This window comes from Bubalus bubalis, chromosome 2, assembly GCF_019923935.1.
Source record: "Bubalus bubalis isolate 160015118507 breed Murrah chromosome 2, NDDB_SH_1, whole genome shotgun sequence".
Classification (NCBI taxonomy): domain Eukaryota; kingdom Metazoa; phylum Chordata; class Mammalia; order Artiodactyla; family Bovidae; genus Bubalus; species Bubalus bubalis.
In genome coordinates, this window is record NC_059158.1 from 79117417 (window position 1) to 79140753 (window position 23337).

General features: G+C 38.0%; 1 protein-coding gene across 1 annotated transcript in view; it reads left to right on the forward strand.

The window, feature by feature from the left end:
• LRP2 (LDL receptor related protein 2) overlaps positions 1–23337 on the forward strand; it is a 178421-nt gene that overhangs the window by 85859 nt on the left and 69225 nt on the right. Inside the window, exons 19-33 of the mRNA XM_006059973.4 lie at positions 86–216; positions 2368–2502; positions 2871–3152; positions 4119–4361; positions 5410–5529; positions 6164–6280; positions 8315–8692; positions 9866–10114; positions 11198–11406; positions 12277–12461; positions 13559–13787; positions 14419–14593; positions 16146–16268; positions 20924–21090; positions 21811–21954. Of these exons, the coding sequence (XP_006060035.4) occupies positions 86–216; positions 2368–2502; positions 2871–3152; positions 4119–4361; positions 5410–5529; positions 6164–6280; positions 8315–8692; positions 9866–10114; positions 11198–11406; positions 12277–12461; positions 13559–13787; positions 14419–14593; positions 16146–16268; positions 20924–21090; positions 21811–21954 (2887 nt within the window). The remainder of the gene's footprint in view (positions 1–85; positions 217–2367; positions 2503–2870; positions 3153–4118; positions 4362–5409; positions 5530–6163; positions 6281–8314; positions 8693–9865; positions 10115–11197; positions 11407–12276; positions 12462–13558; positions 13788–14418; positions 14594–16145; positions 16269–20923; positions 21091–21810; positions 21955–23337) is intronic.

The window sequence follows — 23337 nt, forward strand, 5'->3', positions numbered from 1 at the left end:
AAACCCCTGATTTTGAATGCCCTTAGTATAAGGTGTGCTTTTCTAATTTCTGAATAACCAGTAACTAAGTATTTTGTTATTCTAGTTCTTCACGATTGTACTGGGTAGATGCCTTTTTTGATAAAATTGAGCACAGTAACTTTGATGGTTCAGACAGAAAAGCCCTGACCAATGTACATCAGTTGACACATCCATTTGGACTTGCTGTCTCTCAAGGTATGTTTTGAAGCAAAAGTGTTTTATTTATACTGTGCAAGCTGTATAAAACTCATCCTCATTTGGCAATCTCATAATTCCAGAAAAACTGGTCACTTATGAAATGGTGCTCTTATGTCTAAATAAAACATCAAGTTTGTTGATGAAATATTAATGGTTTTCTGTTTGAGGCATTTTTATGTAACAGTGCATCCCATCTGCTCCCATCTCCCCTCTTGTGAGTATAGGCATGTTGTTGTGTGTTCGGTTGCTGGGAATAAGAATCTAGCTTTGTTTAGTCTTGATAATAGGGTTTCTGTGAATGATTGTGTAGTGTGTGCCAGACCAAGAGAGTAAGGAGAAACTAAAACCTACCCTGGTTCTGCTTGACAAGCCATAATTAATCTGGTTAGAGAGGTGCCATTTTGTGATCCACTAAAGCCCCTACACTTAGGCTAGTTGTGTCTCAGGTTGAAACTTCCTGTGTGCGTGCTAAGTCACTCAGTTTGACTCACAAAGTATCTGACTCTTTGTGACTCTACGGACTATTAGCCCGCCAGGCTCTTCTGTCCATGGAATTCTCCAGGCAAGAATACAGGAGTGGGTTGCCATGCCCTCTGCCAGGGGATCTTCCCGACCCAGGGATTGAACCCACGTCTCCTGCATTGCAGGTGAATTCTTTTCCATTGAGCCACCAGGAAGTCCTGAAATTTCCAACTGTGAATCATTGGCATACTGCTTTTAAAAAAAGTAGACACTGACTATAATTCAAAGACTTTCTCATACACATGTAGTATGGAATGAATAACTAGTAAATATATTCCATATTCCCCCCTGTTTTCTGTGGAGGAGTGCATGTTATTTTAAAATATTTTAAGTGCTCTTGTGAGATTTTTGAGTCAGTTATAAATATGCAGCCCTCCTCTCCCCAGCCTGTGCATTCTTTTTCCCTTTTTACTAATGCTGTCCGACACATCCTATTTGTTCTCACATAGGAACAGTATAAACATGTTATATTTTCTCTGCTGTTTGCTGGAATATTTTGTAATTAAATAAAAATGCAATTTTTATTTCATTGCTGGTTTGCAGTTTGATTGCCAGTCAGGCTAAATATGATCTAGTGAGTCCCATGACGGATTAGTCATTGATTACACCATAGATAAGGAAAACTGATTTTATGATAAAATTTGTGACATCTTAGTCATTTTCTGGTCAGTTGGAATTTTTAGTTGGTTATTGTTTTTTTCTTTGGAAAACTCTATTGAAATATGTGTTTATTTCCCTGCTTTAGTATCTAAGGTAAAATGAACACAACTGAATTTTTGATGTTCAAAATCTTGTATGGCCTCTTCCATTTTCAGCTTTGTGGAGCATTATTGTCTTTTAAGGTGTAGGAACACTTATGTGGATAAATTTTATTGATCCCTAAACATACACTAACATTTTCTTCTTGAACTATCTATATCTATGCTTTGCCTTCTCAAAGCTCATTTTGAAATTTGAGAGTCAAATTAAAAAAAAAAAGTTCTCATTAAACATGGGATATAAAATGTTTGACCTGGAAGAGAACTTAGAGATTAATTTTACTAGAAACATGAGCCTCCACACAGTGACGATCACTCAGCAGTTTAGTGCTCAAGCTAGGGTAAGAACTCAGTCTCCTGAGGCATCATCTCATATTGTATAAAAGAATCCTGAGATTAAAAAGATTTTTACCCATACAGGTCTAAGGCCAATTGCTATTAAGTTTCATCACAATATTCCATATTCCAATATTCTTCCCTGAATCTGAACACTACTATTATTAATAATATAGGCTTCTTCTAGGTAGGATCTCTCTCAGATATCTATGCTAGCAACTCTTTCTACTGTTTTTATTCCCTAGCACTGTTGTGTCAGGAAGTATTCTTCCAACTCTACTGTTTTATTAAAGGTCCTTAGCTTCAGAGGCTCAAAAGTCAACAAATAAATTTTTTCTTTAAGAAAAAAATATATATATATAAGCTTCTAAAGAGTCATTTCTAGAATTACAAGTTATGGAAAACAGAAACATATTTATTTAAACAGATACTTATGAAAGAAGCTTCCCACATTTAGAAGAAGCATTACAAACATATTGCATTTTCCCAGGTGAGCTGTGGCAAGTAAACTTATCACCATATTTCTTCTTAGACTATATATATGTTACTGATTGGAGACGTGGTATTATTCGATTTGGGAAATACAATCCTGGACAATCGATTATTCTCCGAAGTGGTGTTGGTTCTGTGATGCGTGCCAAAGTATATGATTCTAGAGTCCAGACAGGTGAGTAATGTTGGCAGGTTGTTTGTATGGATGTATTTAATATGGTGGCTCCTTTTACCTTTAAATACTTCTTATTTACTATAACTCCTGAGAGCTTTATCTTCCTGTCACTGAGATAATTTTAATGTGTAAGAATTTCTATTCAACTCTGCTAACTTTAAGCATATGGGAGGAAAAACACGTTTCGGCACATCTCTGTATTTAAATTGAATGTGTCATTTGGCATGTTCCTTTCCAAGAAGAAGTCAGTCTCTAATAGTGGGTCTGACAAGTATTCTTTCCCATTCGTTTTTCGTCACAAACCAAACCTGTGATCAACCTAAAAGGACTGTGCTTAACCACCTTGTCTGGGGGCATTGCTGTTTCAGGGTCTAATGCCTGTAACCGGCCCACCAATCCAAACGGCGACTGCAGCCACTTCTGCTTTCCAGTGCCGAATTCCCAGCGGGTGTGTGGTTGTCCCTATGGAATGAGTCTAGCTTCTGATCATTTGACTTGTGTGGAGAACGCCTCCCGAGAGCCGCCGGTGGAGCAGTGCGGCACTCTTTCCTTCTCCTGTCACAACGGCAGATGCGTGCCCCTTCGGTATCGCTGTGATGGATTCGATGACTGTCTCGATAACAGTGATGAGGTTCAATGTACCACATCTAGTAAGTAGCTTATATATTAGTGATACGTCCTGTGATATATATAGAGAGAGGTGCACTTGAAAAAAAAGGCTTAGGTTATCCCTATAGGAAAAAAGGAATATGTACTCTAAAGGCTTTTAGAAAGCTAGACGATGAATATTATTCATAGATAATGTTACAGATGATTTCTAGCATTATTTGGACTATCCTCAATAAAATTTTTTTCTGACATTGGATGGACATGCAGAGTCACTGCATTTTGGCCTCTCCTACCCCAAATAAATGGGATCTAATCTATAGTACTGGAGAGAATGGTATCATGGAATAAGTGTTTGCAATAATAGATTTTGAAAATCTCATGTACTGTATTCCTTTTTCCTCCTGTAGGTGAAAAATGGATTATGGGTGAAATGGTGATTTTAACCTTTATAATCTTTTGATGGTAATCCAATTTATAATAAATACTATTGTGAAAGATTAAAAAAAATCTCAGAAATTTCTATCAAGGAGACATTAACGGAAAGAGAAATGACATTTGAAAATAAAAGTGCTCATTTGTACATTTTTGAAATTTCTAAAGGTTCATTTTGTTTTGTTTTATTTTGCACTGTTCTTTTTTAAAAGTGCAGATTTTTACATAAATGTTTTATCAATTTCAAATGAGCCATATGATGAGAGGAAGCATAGCTTAGAAGCAAAGGATGGGCCTTACAGTCGTGACAACTAGAGCTTTGGTCTTGGGCAGATGCCTAAGCCTCTCAAAGCCTCAATTTCCTCATCTGTAAAAATGCAGATAATTATATGTACCTGGCAGTATCCTTGTGAGGATTCAGAGAGAAAAAAAATATGTAAATAATAGTTGCCAAATAAACGTCAGCGAATGATGATGGCTTTCACATTTTGTATAATGCTCCCATTGAAAGGTAAGATCTCATTTAAAAGGCTGTAAAAACCAATGTCTTTACGACCAATTCGTTTCTATTGTAGATGCTACCTGTTCACCTTTAGCATTTGAGTGTAAACGCGAAGGACACTGCATTCCCTCAATGTGGCGCTGTGACGGAGAGAACGATTGTCTGGATGGCAGCGATGAGCAGAACTGTCCCACTCGAGCACCCACTTCCTGCCGTGCTGATCAATTCACCTGTGACAATAACTTCTGTATCCCAAGGAGCTGGGTCTGTGACACAGATAATGATTGTAAGGATGGATCAGATGAAAAGTCATGCAGTAAGTTTTGAACTGATTTCTCTTGGCTGGTCAGCCTAGTAAATAGATTTGAACCATGAGTAGGCTTTGAGTACTTTCCTTGAATGCTCATATAATTTTCATTATATCTTAGCCACTTCTATTCCATCTGTCAACCAGTGTATTAATAGGCTGTAAAAGCAAAGACATGGGAAGTCTTGCTAAATATTTTCTATGGAAGCAAAACAAGGACTGTCTTTGATATCTAGCTAATATCCCGATGGAAACTGGAAAATAAAAATCCCACAACTAACTGTTCAGATATTTAAAACAATTGCCCTTTCTAAATCATATAAACACACCCAGATGTTTAGCTACTGGTTTTTCTTTTCATTTATACAGGCAAAAAGACAATAGAATAAAAAGGCAAAGAACATTTGAATTTCATTAATCTTACCCACCTGCACAGAGCGGGTGCAGAGTTCCCTGGACTAAGTTCTGTTTTGGTTGCATGATTTGGCTAGTCCCTTTTTTTCAGGACTAGATAAGCTTTAAGATCCCCTCTAGCTTTCACATTCTGTGAGACTGTATTATGATTCCTGTTTTGAGTCGTGGAGGCAGCCCTTCTGACCCTAAGGCTATGTCTCTTCAGCCAGCTAGGGTCCTAGTTTTGAGGATAGTTCTTCTTAGGCTTTGGATTAAATTCAGTTATCATGATCCAGTTAAATCCAGTTATCATGTGGACCATGCTCCATGACCACAAGCCATCCTGTTTTGTGGGCTGGGTTTCATTGCTTAGCTGTGCAGAAGAGTCTTGGACTTCATAGTATTCATGAGGTGTAGTCCAAAGCAAGGCCATGATGCTTATCTTCTACGTATGGTCTGTTTTTCAAAGTATCCTCACAGTTTCTGACTCTGAAACTGTTTTCAGTTCCTCTCCAAGAAGGCGATCTGCCTGACGTGCAGGAATTTTGAGCACACATACAACTGAGATAATTCATGTATTTCCTAAGCATTGTACAGTTTGGCTCTGGTACACATTGGACAAGAAATAAACTATTAACTTGGTTTTGTTTTTGGATGATATTAGATTATACACAGACATGTTCACCTACTCAGTTTCACTGCCCTGATCACCGATGTATTGCCCTAACTTTTGTCTGTGATGGGACCAAGGACTGTGCTGATGGGTCTGATGAGATTGGTTGTGGTAAGTACATTGTTTTATTTTTTTAATTAATTAACTAATTGCTTAATTAATCCATTGAGGTTATAAGTCCATAACTGATTTATATGTTTCAGGTGTACAATATACTAATTAACAAAGATTAAAATCATTTATAATTGTAAAATATCAGCTATATTCCCTTTGTTGTGTAATATATTCCTGTAGCTTATCCCTATCTTACCCCTGCCCACTTCCTTCTGCCCACTGTTAACCACTTGCTTGTTCTCTATGTCTGTGAGTCTGTTTCTTTTTGGTTATTTTCATTAGTTTGTTTTAGTTTTTAGATTCCACATATAAGTATAACATTATATGGTATTTGTCTTTCTCTGTATGACTAAGTCCATCCACGTTGTTGCAGATGGCAAAATTTCATTCTTTTTTATGGCTGAGTGGTGCTCCATTGTGTGTGTGTGTGTGTGTGTGTGTGTGTGTGTATATATATATATATATATATATATCACATTTTCTTTATCTATTCCTCTGTTTATGGACAAATAAGCTGCTTACCTATCTTGGCTATTGTAACAGTGGTTTATTTTTATTCATGATGTTTAGAAAAATTTCGATGTTCAGTTGTTCCTTGGCTTAATTTCTAATATTTTTCTCTCATTTTCAGTAATTAACTGCACTGCTTCTCAATTCACATGTGTTAGTAATGGTCAGTGTATTAGCAAGACATATCGTTGTGATGGTGTTTTTGACTGTGATGACCACTCTGATGAGACAGATTGTCGTAAGTACCATATACCTAGCATGTTTCAGGCGACGGGGTCATTTCTTATTTACCAGGATTGCTCTTACCACAGATTTTCTCTTAGATAAGCTAGAGGGAAGGCAGCCTAATTAACAAAACATTGTCTAAGGACCACAGTATTGATTGTATAAGAAAATCAAATCAACATCACCAAATAGGGATAAATTGTGAATCAAGTAGTTATAAATGGGCACTTTCAAATTGTTTTTTGGATAGGTTAAATATTTGTCAGGTATTTTTTTTTTCAGTATTACCTGCGGCATTCAAAATTAGTGGGTTTCAATGAGGTTTGCCATATATAAAGATATTTTAATGGTTTCTTTTAAGTCTCAATAGGGAGGTCACATCAAGCAAATCATTTGTTTAGTATCTGCTAACATGTTTCTGTGATCTTTGTTCTGGGAGTCTGATAGAAAGTAAGAAACAAAGCAAGGCAGATAGTTATAAGAGCTTTGTAGAAATGATACAGATAAAATTCATTGAAGGTTCCGAGAAAAGAAATTTTTTGAGGGTTCAAGGAGGACTTCATGGACTATAAATCTGATGGACCTATAAACTTCACAGGCTGTAGACTTAATAATGGAAAGGATTTGTTATTGCCATTTTTATATTAAACAAGGTGAGGTGGTCATTTGTTTGAATGTTGGTGTTTTGGATCATAAAAAGTAGGTTTCTATCAATTCTCCTCCCTAATCAGAAAAGAGGGTTTCCCTGATGGCTCAGTGGTACAGAATCCACCTGCCAATGCAGGAGATGAGGGTTTGATCCCTGGGTCCAGAAGATCCCTGGAGAAGGAAAGGGCAGCCCACTCCACTATTCTTGCCTAGAGAATCCCGTGGACCGTGGAGCCTTGTGGGCTATATAGTCCCTGGGGTCACAAAGAGTCGGACACGACTGAGCGACTATAACAACAATCAGAAAACGATGGTTTAAATCTATGGATAAAAGAAAATATGAATGCTCACATACTTAATAAGTGTGTACAACACCCAGAAATTCTTAATCACCGAAGTTTCTGTTTCACATTGAAAACATGGAATTCTTCTCAGGTGATCTGAGGTTAAGGTGCCATTGCCTCTGGCTTTCTATTACCTTACAAGGTCCCTGGAAGAGAGTTTGGGTTTACTCCTGTGAAATAGGCAAGTAATCTATAAGAACTGCTTGGTGAATAGTGGAGAGTTTGCAAAGAATGGAAGATTTACAGTCATCTTGGCTTCATCATCATCAGTTCAGTCACTCAGTCATGTCCAACTCTTTGCGACCCCAGCATGCCAGGCCTCCCTGTCCATCATCAACTCCTGGCTGCTGCTGCTGCTAAGTTGCTTCAGTTGTGTCCGACTCTGTGCAACCCCATAGACGGCAGCCCACCAGGCTCCCCGTCCCTGGGATTCTCTAGGCAAGAACACTGGAGTGGGTTGCCATGTCCTTCTCCAATGCATGAACGTGAAAAGTGAAAGTGAAGTCGTTCAGTCGTGTCTGACTTTTTGCAACCCCATGGACTGTAGCCTACCAGGCTCCTCCGCTGGAGGGATTTCCAGGCAAGAGTACTGGAGTGGGTTGCCATTGCCTTCTCCAATTTGCATGTTACTTCAGGTATTTCTTGACTTCCTACTTGGCTTCATTTAGTATAATTCATTTGAGGGAAAGTGATAACATCCAAATATTTGAAATACATGAATTCCATGTCACCATAGCTGTTTAACCTCTATTAAATTCTCTGATGATTCTTTATTATTTAATCCAAAGTTAGAAACACAGGAAATATAATTTTCTTTTGACTCAGGGACTTCTATCCATTGTACATCCATTTCTTTGTTATCAGATCCATTAATCAGATCAGACAGAGAAGACAATCATTTTAGATGTTAATATTACATCTAAAATTAATATTTGTCATAATCATTATTAGAAACTCACCATTGATCCAAAATGATTTCTTCTGAACCTAGGAGTTATATAAAAGGGATTATGGATCATATTTACAAATGCATTTTCCCCATGATGTTCTCTTAGCAACCAGGCCTCCTGGTATGTGTCACCAAGATGAATTCCAGTGCCAAGAAGATGGGATCTGCATTCCGAAGACCTGGGAGTGTGATGGGCATGAGGACTGCCTCCAGGGATCTGATGAGCACAATGGCTGTCCCCCCAAAACCTGCCATCCTTCTCATTTCGTCTGTCAGAATGGAAACTGCATCTATAGAAATTGGCTCTGTGATGGGGACAATGATTGCGGAGACATGAGCGATGAGAAGGACTGCCCTACTCAGCCTTTTCAGTGTCCCAGTTGGCAGTGGCAATGCCCCGGCCATAGCACCTGTGTGAATCTGAGTGCAGTGTGTGATGGTGTCTCTGACTGCCCCGGTGGGACAGATGAGTCCCCGCTTTGCAGTAAGTCTCCTGACCACAGTTCACTGGCCATGAGCTCATCCTGAGCAGGGGCCAGCTGCGGGTCATCATTCTCACAATCACCACGTAGCTCTTGAGGAAGGAATCTTAGTTCTCTGAATTTCAACCTGTGTAGGGATAGCCCTCCTGGAATTCAAATAAATCATCACTGGATAGTATTTATCATTTAATCCTTTGCACCCGGTTCTGTGTTTTTACTTCATTAGATCATCAAATTAAATTTGGTTCTGTTGGGTAATGCACTCATAAGTTTTTCTAACTTTCATATTTCCTAATTTCAATCAGAACTTGCCACAAAACGAATAAAGTCCAGGGATTTGTGTTTGCTGTGATCAAAATCCTGTGATTGGCATATCATCCTAATTACTGTCCTTTCTTTCCTTGCTCTTTATTTGATGCTCACTCTCAGATGAACCCTAGCCAGGTATGACTGCATAGTATTTTAGATTCTTATGATTTTATTTGCATTGCATTGGTGCTGAAAATGTCCTAATCATTTAGACTTACTTCCCCTTCTGGTACCTGTTTCATACCATGACTCTTATAAATAAGAGTACACATGGAAATAGAGGGTATTTGCATCTACAGGCAGATAACTATCTTGGGTGCCTCGAGCATAATCATTTTAGCCCTGAAAGTAAGGTGTGTTAGTTTATCTATGCCCTCTAGTCTTTCAGTTCTCTTTCCCCTTTGTAAACCTTTTAGCTCTGTTCTTCAGGGTCAAAGTCTTATCTTCCATATCTGTGTAGGTAGAAGAATGAAAGAAAACAAATGGGAAGTAATTTAGGTCTCTTTGCAAGCTTTACCAATGACAGTTATGTTTCTTTATGTTTAGTTTATATTTCTTCCACGTTTCTCTCATCGCACTAAATGGAGTTATATTAGAAGGTTGTAGTGAAGAAAGTGGTCCAAGTCCAGTGGATGTGAAAGATGGTAAATCCTTAGGCAAGTCAGAGCACTGGACAGCCTATGGACCTCAACCATGTGGATTCTGCTCATAGCTCAGACTTGGGTATTGTGTTGAGGGTGATGTGAGACTGTATAAGTTTTTATTTATTACATGTATATTAATATGCCATGTAATATAACAGAGTGAACTAAAGAAGCAAAGATTCCTGACTTTTCCCCTTTGTGATTTCTTTTTCTTTATTCTAGACCAGAATAGCTGCTCAGATTCCAATGGTGGTTGTACTCACCAGTGTATTCAAGGGCCTTATGGGGCCCAATGCCAGTGTCCATTGGGATACCTGCTTGGCAATGACTCTAAGACCTGCGAAGACATAGATGAATGTCGTACTCCAGGCTTTTGTAGCCAGTACTGTTACAACATGAGGGGTTCTTTCCGGTGCTGGTGTGATTCAGAATACACGCTAGACGCTGATCGGAGGACTTGTAAAGCTACAGGTAATGAAAGTGAACTAACTCCAGCTAGTTTAGCAGGCATACTCCAGACACCATCTTTGTATAATGCCTAATGAATTAAATTCAACCAGTATTAATTCTGGGCTTCCCAGAGGGCACAGTGGTAAAGAATCTGCATGCCAATGCAGGTAGATATAAGAAACGCAGGTTCAATACCTGACTCAGGAAGATCTCCTGGAATTGGAAATGGCAACCCACTCCAGTATTCTTGCCTGGCAAATTCCATGGGCAGAGGAGCCTGGCGGGCTACAGTCTATGGGGTGGCAAAGAGTTGGACACGACTGAACACAGCACACACATAGTATTAATTAAGTTTCTCTGACATCAAAGTGTTTGTACTATGTGTTAGGGTATTGATGTGGCTGCTTTAAATGTGACCAAATAAATAATACTAAAACCAAAGAGGCAGTTTCTTCTTTTCAGGTAGGAGTCTGGAGGGTAGAGGGTTTGGGGGTAAAAGCTGGTGTGCCTTCCATCCAGGGATCCAGTGATTTTGCTTCAGAGTTTGCCAGCTCCCAGGAAGTATGAAAGGGGTGAGCAGCTTCCTTTTAAGGATGATCCCTGGAATTTGACACATCATTTGTGTTTGCATTTTATTGATGGAAACTTAGTCATATAGTCTCTCCAAATTGAAATGGAAATGGAGAAACGCCTCTAGCTCTTAGGCCCTGTGCTGTGCTAAAACTTGGCATAATTTATTACTAAAAAGGAAGAAGAGAGAGGACATGGGAATGATTAGAAATCTCTGCCACAGCTGAATGCGGAGTACAAAATAAGCAAGTACAAAAGTAACTATAGTAACAGGAAGAATGCAAGAATAGTTCACTCCAGGTTGATAGATAAACACTGAAGTGTAATTCAAGGATGAAAGAAATTTTGAAAGCTTACTTTCAGTACTTGTGAAAATCAGCTATTAAGGTAACATCATTCTTATAGGAGTTTTTGTTTGTTTTTCCCCATTACTCTAGTTTGGAATGGCATCTTCTTTCTGTTATCAAAGGTATTACATCAAATATTGTTGTTTCTTCCATAATCGTTGACAGTTCGTATTTTCTTCTTGGACAGAATCTGAAACTCTGTTACTGGTGGCGAGTCAGAGCCAGCTTGTTGCTGGCAATATGACCCAGAAGGGGTACTTTGTCTACCCAGTTATCCAACATGGTTCTCACATTGTGGCTGTTGATTTTGATTCAGTCAGTGGTCGTATCTTTTGGGCTGATGGAACTCAGGGTAAAATCTGGAGTGCGTTTCAAAATGGAACAGATAAAAAACTAGTAAGTACATAAGGACATGTCTACTGGCCTTTGATCTGACTAGTTCCCCAGTCTCAGGTCTATTTGCTGTTAATCACCAGTGAGAGAAGGTCCTACCTTATCTTAAGTGGTTCTCATGTCTCCCTCTGGGCCATCCATACTTAAAAGCCCTGGATGTTCCTAACTCCTATCTGATGGGATCTGAAGGGAGAGACTTGAATCTGAATACTAGGTTATATGATACAGAGACCTCATTGCATCTTGGAAGTCCCTTCTGCATTTTTTTTTTCCTAGTGGATAAAAAGACACAGGGGAGGTTGCTTTTCTTTCTTTTGTCTTTTAAAATATTTTTATAATTTATTATTTCTTTTCTATCTGGTTTATTATATAGGATAGTGAATATAGTTCCCTGTGCTATACAATAGGACCTTGTAGTTGAAGTTGCTTTTCTTAGCTTTAATTCAGTTATGTTTCTTGATCAGTATCCCAGAGTTTCAATTTCTTCATCCTTGGTGGTTATGTTTCCTCTTCTCCTTAGAACTTTATTTTGTAATTGTTGGCTCTCAATCAATAAAGGCATTACTTTTGCCATGAGAACACTGTAAAGTTTCATAGGGTGGCCAACTTAGCAAATGGATACAGTTTTTGTTTAATTGAAAAAATTCTGAAATCAAAACTCCACACTAATCCAACAATAGAGTATTCAATTCTACACAATCTTGTAGATTTTCCCTAGAAAACCCTACTGTTTCTACATGGGAAGACCACATTTTCTAGTCCTCACGTGAGAGCATAGGACAAGTTAGATGATACCTTAGTCTCAATTTTCATTTTATTTCTATGTTTGGATTATTTCTTGAGAGTTCACTTATTCTTCACTTTCGTCTTTAGATACTTGACAGTGGTGTCAGCATGACTGGAAGTATTGCAGTAGATTGGATAGGACGCAATCTTTACTGGACAGACATTTCCCTGCGAACAATTGAAGTCGCGAAACTGGATGGGAGCCACAAGACTGTGCTGATTAGTGAAAACATAACAAATCTAGGGGGACTAGCAGTAGATCCCAGAGCTACGTAAGACATTTTTTTTTTTCTTAAATATCATGTTGCCTTAACATTGTATGAGAAGAAATAACAGTAATGTGATGTGGCTAATACTCATTTCACAGTATTTTAAGTGATCCCTTGTTTAGACATCTCTATATAAATGTTAGCCATACAGCTAGTTGTTGCTGTCTTCCTTTATCCGAATAATCTTCTTCATAAAGTACACAAGAGCAATTGATTGTTCACTTAAAGATCATGTTACTTTTTAGCTTGCAAGTATATGATGAAGTCTCTAACAAATGCATGCAGTAAAACACTTCATATGTATACTGCAAAAAGCCAGATTTTCTTGCTTCAGTTTCATATTATTTACTACAACTTCCTTTTAGGTCATGTAAGGAGATTTTTGCCTCCTGGCCCTAAAGGAAAGAAGAAATTCTCTCATGCTTAGAAATCTTTGAGGGCTTCTTTCCTTGAATTTCCGTAGATTTTTAATTTTATTTTATTTAACTTTACAATATTGTATTGGTTTTGCCATATATCAAAATGAATCTGCCACAGGTATACATGTGTTCCCCATCCTGAACCCTCCTCCCTCCTCCCTCCCCATACCATCCCTCTGGGTCATCCCAGTGCACCAGCCCCAAGCATCCAGTATCGTGCATTAGATTGTCTTCTGCAGGAAGATGAGTTAGGCAAATTATGTTCAATGCAGTGTAGACATGCTAGATATTATAAAGTATTACACACCAGTGAACTTTATGATGAATCTGATGATGAATAACAACTTTCTTAAAAATGACAGGGTAGGTAAACAAGGACAGATGGACTTTTCTAGATCAACTGTATGTGGATTGTACAGAAACACACATCAGCATTGAGACATTTCAGTGTGTAACACTGTACTGCTTGTTTTATGAACGTTACAAAAACACCCAGATGGCTTGTGATTGCATTATGATTGCAGTTTTACTTTGTGACATAGTAAGCTCTTGCATATATTCTGAACTGGAGATGTGTTATTTTAAGCAGAGCATAAACATGATATTCTGTTATTTAAAATGACAGCTATTTTCCATGTAGAAATATGTCCTGTCCAACTGGTAACTCGTTTCTTTCCACAGTGACCGTGTGATGTTCTGGTCTGACTGGGGCAGTCACCCTCGCATTGAGCGAGCTAGCATGGATGGCAGTCAGCGCACCGTCATTGTGCAGGAGAAGATCTACTGGCCCAATGGATTAGCTCTTGACTACCCCAACAGGCTGCTCTATTTCATGGATGGCTATCTTGATTACCTAGACTTCTGTCACTACGATGGAAGCAATCGGAGGCAGGTGATAGCCAGTGATTTGGTAAGTTGGTAGCAAAGAAAGGAAATTAAAGTAAGATCATGGTTTAGTAGGAAGCATATGGAGTAAAAGAAAAGTAAGAAATTCACTTCTGTGTCGTAGACATCCAGAAAATATCAACAGGAAGGAGGGCCGGTTCATCTTTTTTCACAGAAAATCATTATTCCTGTTCATGATCCAGGAATGATTAATAGCTTGCGTGATTTAGTTGATCTGTTGTTTAGCTGATGCCAATCTGTTGTTTCCACATAAATAATGATTTAATTATATGTAAATTCCTCAATGAAATCATAGTTTGTTGCATATCTTGTATTTTTATTCAGGAAGTTCTGGTGAAATTTATTTTCACAAGTTAAATGGGAAAATGAAGAAAAAGTATATTTTACTAAAGAGCTTTTGAAGCCTTCAGAATAAAGATGAAGGCTAAATGACACAGGTCCATGAAAGTATTTTTGATTTGTCAGTGGGATGTAGGTCAAGAAGTATATTTTTTTCTACTTCTTGAGAAAGGATTTTGCTATGTCTTTGTTAAGTTAAATGCTAAAGGAAACCATCTTCTTGGGTAGGTATCCCGTCCTACTTTGTTTGTCTTAGTTTTTATTTCTAGGTCTCATTGTTCTCTTCTGCTTCACAGATTCTGCGCCATCCTTACTCCATAAGTCTTTTTGAAGATACTGTGTACTGGAGCGATCGCGCTACTCATGAGGTTATGAAAGCCAATAAGTGGCATGGGGGGAACCAGTCAGTGGTGATGACTCTTCACCAGCCTCTTGGCATTGTTGTGGTTCATCCTGCAAAACAACCAGTTTGTACGTGATAGACATATCTTTCCTGGGTATAGCTTGGGAAACATTGATTCTGGGAATGTAAAATGTATAATTTTGCAGACCCATTTGTTTGGACAGTGTATTTTCATGATTTCTATTTATCATGGAAAACACAAATCTTTTATGTCTTTACATACTCAAAGTCTCCCTGGTTTTTTTCTCTCACTTACTCTTGCCACACTGGGCTTCCCTGGACTTCCTTTCGGTACAGAAGCGTATCAGGCTTCTTCTGATCTCTGAACGTCTACCCTGGGATGCTCCTTGCCCAGATCTCTGTCTGAGGTGCTCCTTCTGTTACTCTCAGATGGTCCTTTGTGACTTCATTCTCTCAGATGGTTCTTGACCATCCTATCGAAAACGGCTCTCTCTTTCATAATTCTTTTGTTCTTTGTTCTCACATTCTAAAGTCACACGGTTTATGAGTTTAGTTCTGTTTCCCTTTGTTATAATAACGGCCTCATATTTACAGTATTCCCAGTCTCCTGCATTGGCAGTTGGGTTCTTTACCATTAGCACCACCTTGAAAGCCTGTTTGGCTTTACTAGCTTTTGAGTGAACGAATGGATTACTGCATCTAACAAAGTGTATGTAATGAGAATATATAAGATCTAGAGAATATCCTATCAGCACAGGATACACACCAAGTCTCTTTACTTCAAGGAGTAGAAACACAACACAAAGATGTCACCAATAAAAAAAAGAAAGATTATTACTTAACCAGAACTTTCACAACAGTAGGTAAGGTCACATAGAGAACACAACTTGGTTTCATTTAATGTAAAAAGATCTTTTTGGGGTCAGCCAAGGAGACACATCTTATGTAGCATCAAATTTCTACTTCTAAGCTCTGGGTTACTCAGGAGCTGTTTGTTCATAATCCATTTATAGAGTGGATTGGTCTGTGACCTTGGGTAAGTCATTCTTCCCTCTTATGCCTCTTATGAACCTTATGTTGAAAGATGATGTTGGGGAAGGGTGAAGTAGTTAAGGGCAAAAACCGAAGTAGCCAAGGTAACTTATATATTTGTGTGTCCAAATATCAGAGACTTCTGGGGTTACAATTTTTTAATAGAGATGTAATTGACAAATGACATTGCATTTGTTTTAGGTGTGCAACATAATGATTGGATATTTATATATATTGTGAAACGATCAATGTGAGATTAGTGAACATCCATCACCACATATTTTCTGTGATTAGAACTTTTAGGATCAACTCTTTAGTCTTCATGCTGTGCATTACATCCACAAGACTTCTTTATGTTGTAACTGGAAGTTTCCACCTTTTGACCACCTTCACACTTTTTGCTTCCTTGCATTCCCTGCTTCTGGCAAGCACCAACCTGTTTTTTATTTTTTGATTTAGATTTCATATGAAAGTGATATCATTATACCCTTCAGGTCTGTCTATGTTGTTGCAAATGGAGTATTTTTTCTTTTTTTGGTGGCTGATTAATATTTGATTATATGCATTCTGTTCACTTTAATGTGGGCAGTTTTCCATTCACCCTGTTTTCTTCTCTTTGTATTACAGCCTCAAATCCGTGCAGCTATACCCGATGCAGCCATCTGTGCCTGCTTTCCTCAAAGAGTCTTTACTCCTGTGCTTGTCCTTCCGGGTGGAGTCTTGCTCGTGACTCTGTGACTTGCGTGAGAGGTAGAGTATGTCCTTTAAGTGCGCTCTGAAGGTGGAACTTGCCATGGAACTCTAAAGCACTTGGTGATGGCGCGTGTGTGTGATGTTTCCTCTGATCAGCAGGTATCTGTGGGGTGTGTGCCATATGGGGTGAGTTAATTGAGCACCATAAACAAAAACTGATTTACAATCAACCATATACAGAAACTCCATTACAAATGAGTTGTAATTGAAATATAGTTTCTATATATGGAGCCAATATTATGTGTGCCTGTGGTTCAGCATTTTTTAACCTCACATTTTTTCTTACCTGGTTATAGGCAGGCAAGCTGTGATAATGGGAAGTTCCAAATTCTGCATTTAGAAATAAAAATTGTGGATATTTGTGGATAGTTTCATTTTTAGGTTACTTATCTCATTTTTAAAAATATTTATTTTTATTTATTTGTTTGGCTATGCTGGGTCTGGTTGTGGCACATGGGATTTTTTAGTTGTGAACTCTGCAGCATGTGAACTCATAGTTGCATGGCATGTGGGATCTAGTTTCCTGACCTGGGATCAGACCTGGACTCCTGCATTGAGCGTGTGGAGTCTTAACCTTGGACCACAAGGAAAGTGCCTCTTTAATTTCATTTTTTATTCTCATAACCAGTAGTAAATAGTGTTACAGTATGGGTGTTCTGACTCCAGTTTCAGTACCTTTATTATTTATTATTTTATGGTGCTCTAAAAATGAAACTTTTCTTTGTATGAAATACTTTGAGTGATTATTTCAGCAATTTATTCTTCATCTCATCTTAGATATCTTACTGGGTTGATTGAAGAGTATGTGAGTATTATACTAAGTACTTTAGGGATCAAGAAAGGAAGGATAAGATAGAGTCAATCCACAAAGGGGATTTCTAAGAAATCATTTGCCTTTGCTTAAAAATCTAAAGAGGTAGTATAAGCAAGTTTCTTTCATTACTCAGTGAAAAGGAGTAAACATATTTTCATCCTGATAAAAATGGCTGTGGACAAGTTAAAAGTAAATTTTTAATGGTGAAAAATTCCTAAATTAAGAGAAAAGTAGTGTTAATTCTAGAGGAAAATTTAGTTTTCAAAAGGAAAATATATTCCTGAATCCAGGAAATTTATGGCATTTGCAGGTTATACAGATGCAAGGGTTACTGAACATTGAATTCCATCAGCATGTAATATTTTGCAGTGATACTCTTGTGATGAAAGATTTTAATTATTGGTAATGCTTACAAAGGGATTGGCATTTGCAGTGTTTCTTCAGAGATTTATTATGAAACTAATCCTTGTTGACATTGTTTAATTTAGTGTGTCCTCAGAGTCTTTCAGCAGAAGATTAAACAGGGCTATAGACATTCTTTGTACAAAACATTCTTTCACCACGCAAAGATTGTTGAACTGTGCGTTGGGGATTGGTGTCATCTACGTTTCTATCTGATAGTGATTGATAAGTGTCAACCCTAAAAAAATACCTTTTCTTATTTCACAAATAATTCCACTAGTGGTTTCCCATGGACTGATTTTTACTGAGGTGGAACTTTTTCAACATTTTCCAACAGGCTTCTGAGCATCGGTTGGGTTACTGAGTGCTAATATATGTGAACTAAAAAAAAAAAAATTGCTTTTTTTCAACAAGAAGCTTAGAAGACAACATTCATAGATGAAAACAGTTTATTTAAATATTTGATCACCTTTAAAATTTTGTTTGTACAGTGTCTAGAGTATCTTTGGAAGTTCTTGTATAAGATTAAGTGAAAAAGCACAGATTGTTTAATATTGGCTATGTATTCATAAAAGCATGCAGTAAAAAAATCTGGAGGACAGGATACACAAATGTCAATAGTGCTTACTGTTGGGAAGGGAGATTATGGAGTATTTCTATTTTTTCCTAATTTTATGTTATAAAATTTTAATGGGAGAGCTTTCTCTGTATAAAATAGTTTTTTTATTGTTTATCAAATATATTCTTCAAGTGCCAAAAAGCCCCCCGAACTCAAACCATCTTCCCAGCACCCCCTAATATTAAGAGCTGCACATCCAAAATAGGGTTGTATAAGGTCTGATTTTGGGAGGAGCTATGCTTGGGAGTCATAAATGCCACCTCTTAATGACAACATAAATTTTTCATTCACGACTGTTGTCTTTTCACTTCTTTGCTCTGCTAACACTAATCTTAATTCTTAATAAGATAATGACATGAAAAATAAAAATGAAGAAATTTTCATTTCTCCTGATCTCCTTTCCAGCCAACCCTAGATGCTGCTGTGCCTACTCTTTCATGGCCATGGTCCATATTCTTTGTCTGGCCCCCCAGATTCTCAGTTCCTTGAGGATAAACCTGATCCCTTCATATATGCCCATGGCACACAGTGTCACTCAGTGAATGTTGAATGGATGACAAACCTTTCAATATCATTTTTTATTTTCCATTCATGTATTTTCCATATGTTTATGCCTTTACTGATGTGTAGAGTTATAAAATTAGTCCTTTTTTCTTTGCCATAGAGCACTTTTCATGTACCTTCCTATGCCACCTGCTGTCTTGGTGGTCACTTCTGCCAGTGCAGCGTTAAATGATACCCCACCTCTAATCTATGGCCTGCAAATGTTCATTAGTTGTAAACCCTCTCAAACACAGTGAACAGACGGAGGTCCTGAGACCTATCCCTAGGGAGGAGAATTGGCTGAAGGAGTAGCGCTGGAGGAAGAGCTTATTAGAGGAGGAGTCCGGGAGGCCCATGTTTGATGGATAAGAGATGAAGATTTTTCAGCCTTAAACAGTGCTTTAGTTAACAATTCTTCCAATTAAGCAGAAGAAAAATTACCCTAAAAAGAGCAGAATCAGATTTTGAGTAAGTAAAAATTCCCCTGTGAAATTGAGAAATATTTCTTATTTCTCTGAACCAATGAGCATTTATAATATATAATTAATTAATCATTAAATATGATCCCAGAATAATTTCAGGGTACATTTGAAACTCATAATTTTTAATTTCTGTATTTAAATCAAATGAATTCAGGAGTGATTTGATATTCAATAAATAGTACCCAGCATGTACTTTTTGCAGAATAGTGATTAAGAACATAGGTTTTAGAGTCCAAGTGACCTTGGTTATTTTGCAACAACAACAAAAGGCTTTAAGGAGAGAAATTCAATGAACAAGCATTTGTTTGCTGCATACTGTGTAGCATGTATTCTCAATAAATGAGGATGGCTATTTTGATTTATTGCAGTTGTTCAGAAAAGAGGAAAAGCAGCTGAGCGAGGCAAGGTTTGGGAGTTAATCTCATTGCATTGTTTCCTGCAAGAGTTGCATAGCTGTGGGAGGCTCCTTGGCCTCAGTTGTTTTTGAAAACAGCATTGCTGGTTGCTGTGAAAGACCAAATGCTATACATTGTAGTACTTTTCAAGAATAGTTGCAAATTTCAAATCCGTACTAGGTAATCAATTGAGTCAATTCATTTCTCAGTAATGGAAATGCCAGGAGCAAGGAAAAGCTAATCGGATGTAAAAGAAAGTAAAGAAAAAATTGTCAAAATACTCCTGCTGAAGATGCAAAGCTTCCGGAATAATCAAAATAATGCAAACACCATTTTTAGCCCATGAAGATTATGCAATAATTAATCATTTTATACTTTATGCAATAATTAATCATTTTATACTTTATGCAAGAATTAATCATTTTATACTTTGTCTTAATAAGTGATATATCTTACAAGTCTTAATAACACAAATTCACATTTCAAAGTTTTCCTTTTCTCGCAGAGGAATGATAATAAAACCCTACTCATGAACTTTATTAGTTTTTTCATAATGGGCCTATAGTCTGTAGAAGATGATCTCTGAGAAAGGACCTCATTATCTATTCAAGAGCCTACATAAAGTGATAGTTTAAGTAAGATATTATGAAGATGTTTAAATTGCAATGAATAGATACTTTTGAGAACTTCAGAAGACACTCTACATATTTACTTATCTGTCCATCCATTTATTCATGTATGGGGTCATTCAGTTAGCAAATATTTATTAGACAACTATTCCAGGCTCTGGGGACATAATAGTGAGTAAATTGGATGGGGTCACTGCCCTTTGGGAGTTAGAATCTAATGCAGAAGATAGACATTAGTCAAACAACAATTGGTGCAATTATAAATTAGATTTACTTAGTAATTAGACCCTTTCATAAACACTAGGCAACACTTTGTGGTGTTATTTTCTAAAAATACTTAAAACTAATGAACTGCCATTCACCAAGAAGAGACTACAAATTTTCTTTTGCCCCAAAATGTGAAAATCCAACTCTCCCTTGCCTGAGTCATTCTGCATCTAGAAATGGGAGAACTTCTTGTCTGTGACTATCCAAACATGGATAGTTTAGCAGTGTGAGTAAGGAATTAATGAAGTGTAAGGTAAATGTTGATCTACCTTGGGTGATTCCAGAAGTCTTGTATGTGAAATTGGTGGTCTGGTGACCCAACAACCCACTGAAACCCAATGGAAAACCCTGAATTTTCTGGTGAAATATCTATCATGCATTATAATTATTGCCATGTTCCTTCAGTGGCATTTTATCCTATCAGATGGTAATAATCCTTTGCCCTCTGTTAGTCTAAATATCTGGGATATAATTTTGAGTGATATTCTGTTATTTTCACAGATGATCAAGCATTCCTAATAGTTGTAAGAAACAGTATAATTTTTGGAATTTCCCTTAATCCTGACGTGAAGACCTTTGATGGGATGGTGCCCATATCAGGGATACGCAATGGTTATGATGTTGCAGTTGATTATTCAGAGCAATTCATCTATTGGCTTGAAAATCCAGTAAGTTCCGAATAACATTCCAAGTATGTAGCTTGTTCTTGAAGAGCCTACCTTCACGGAGGCCTTCTTACATTTTTGCTTGCGGGGGGTCGGGGTGGGAATGACCCAGACAGAAATTAGTTTAACGCTAAGCCTTTTTTAATTCAGTGAGGGACGTCAATGGGAAGTTGGCCTGGATCAAAGACCCAATAATAAACACGTTTAAGCCCTTGGGTGCATTTATTCATTCATCAAATATTAAGTGACTACTACTTTCCCTGCAGTGAACTGGCTGCTTCCAACTGCAGAGTACATGCCAAGAGGAAGCAGTAACCAAGTTTGCTCTTGAGCTTTAATCTAGCGGAAGATACAAGACTAACATAAGAATGATCTTCACTTAAGACCAAAGACAATAATTCCCTAAGGGAATTTCAGGAAAACATCTGATGTGGCTGCTGTGGCCTTCACTCAGAATCTTTGTCTTTAGGAGAAAAGAGAACATTCCTCCAACTTCCTTCCCACTGGGACTCTTTACCTATTAGGGAAGAAACCTGTGAGAATGGGGAAGGGGCAGGGAGAACATGAATGATTCAGTGCTGCTGGCGTTGGTGTTTTACACAGTGAGCCCACCCAGTGGCGCTGGCACTTCGCATTTCTCCCACGCATGAAGTATCTTAAAGCAACTGCAGTGAAGAAGCTGTGACCTTGAAACAGCTCACCGCTTCTTGTGTTTCTCACCAGGGTGAAATTCACAGAGTGAAGACAGACGGAACCAACAGGACAGTGTTTGCTCCTCTGTCAAGTTTGGGGGCTTCTGCGAGCCTGGCCTTAGACTGGCTATCAAGAAACCTTTATTTTACCGATCACGTGACTCGATCAATTAAGGTACTAATTCCGTAAAACTATTGATACAAACACTGGTTTCTGATTCATGTAAAATTTCAGGAAATGCTGTCATATGGAGGAAGGAAAAAGGGATATTAGTATTAGTGCTCTGAAGACAAGGGGAAACCTAAAAATTGAAACTTTCTACTGTGCTATTTTGTCTCCACCTGAGTATCAATGGCAGCCTGTTAATAATTTAATAAATAACAATTTATTAAAATATATACAAAGATAAATAAAAATTATGTAACGAATTCAGTGTAAAGGGAAGCTTATAGTAGGCAAGGCCCATTTCCATCATCTTTCCCCATCAAGTACCCAATGCTATTTCAGTTTTAAACCAAATTTTTAGATTGCCATTGTTCTAAGATGGAAATCTATGACTCTAACAGTGAAACAGAAAGTAGAAACTTGATTCTGATTCCTTTGATGCTTTCCTTTGTGAGATAAGTGTTCTTTTCACTCTTAATTCCCAGAAGAAACTCTATAGGGGCACAGGTATGAAATCACATGAAGTAACTCAGAGGTAACTTGATTAGTGTTGGTTTACTCCAGTCTGGGATAAGGTTAAGACATGTGAGGGATTATTAATTCAGAGTGAGAATGAGAATTCCTAATGCAAAGGGGCAGTCTTGGGAATGTGGCCGTAGGGTGATAGTCCACTGCTCTGGATGAAGCATCAGTTAGTACATCAGTTCTCTTTGGGACATTCAGAAAGATTGATGCTAACGATGAGGAAGGTGCACAGTAGCCTTCCTCAGGAGCCTCCACAGTAGCCATCCAAACCCTACAACATTGCTGAGGGCCGACAAGTGCAGTTCATGGTCCCGGGGACAGGGATATTCACAGTATGTACTCAGTATCCTAATCTCAAGCCAAGTAGAATCAGCAGCTCCTAACATGAAGGGAAACTTGGAGGCTCATCTGGTTCATGCTCTTCATTTGGTAAGAATGTGAAGCCCACAGAAGTCAGCTTCACTACCCTGATTCCAGGAGGTGGGGTGGGAAGGGGTGGGTGGTCTAACTTTGCCTTGTTATAAACCCCAAGTGCAGCAGTCCATCCTGCTTCAACCCCCTTGGACAGTGACAGAAGGTATTTTGCACAACTTCAACTAAAAATATCACCGGCCCAAGACAAGGCAATATTTACTGCCCAAGACCTTTAGTACCAAACTCACATCCTCTAGAGGCCACTCAGTACAAAACTGTCTTCTTTCCAAATGGCAATTAATCTGCTCCTGTTTTGTAAAGGGGGTCTTCTCTTGTGGACTGATAGTCTTTCAAGAGCAGGGCGCTTGTCTCCTTCATCGGGGTTAGATAGCACCAGTTGAAGAACTGAGTATGTGCGTGTGTGTGTGTGCATGTGTGTGTATGTGTATTGGT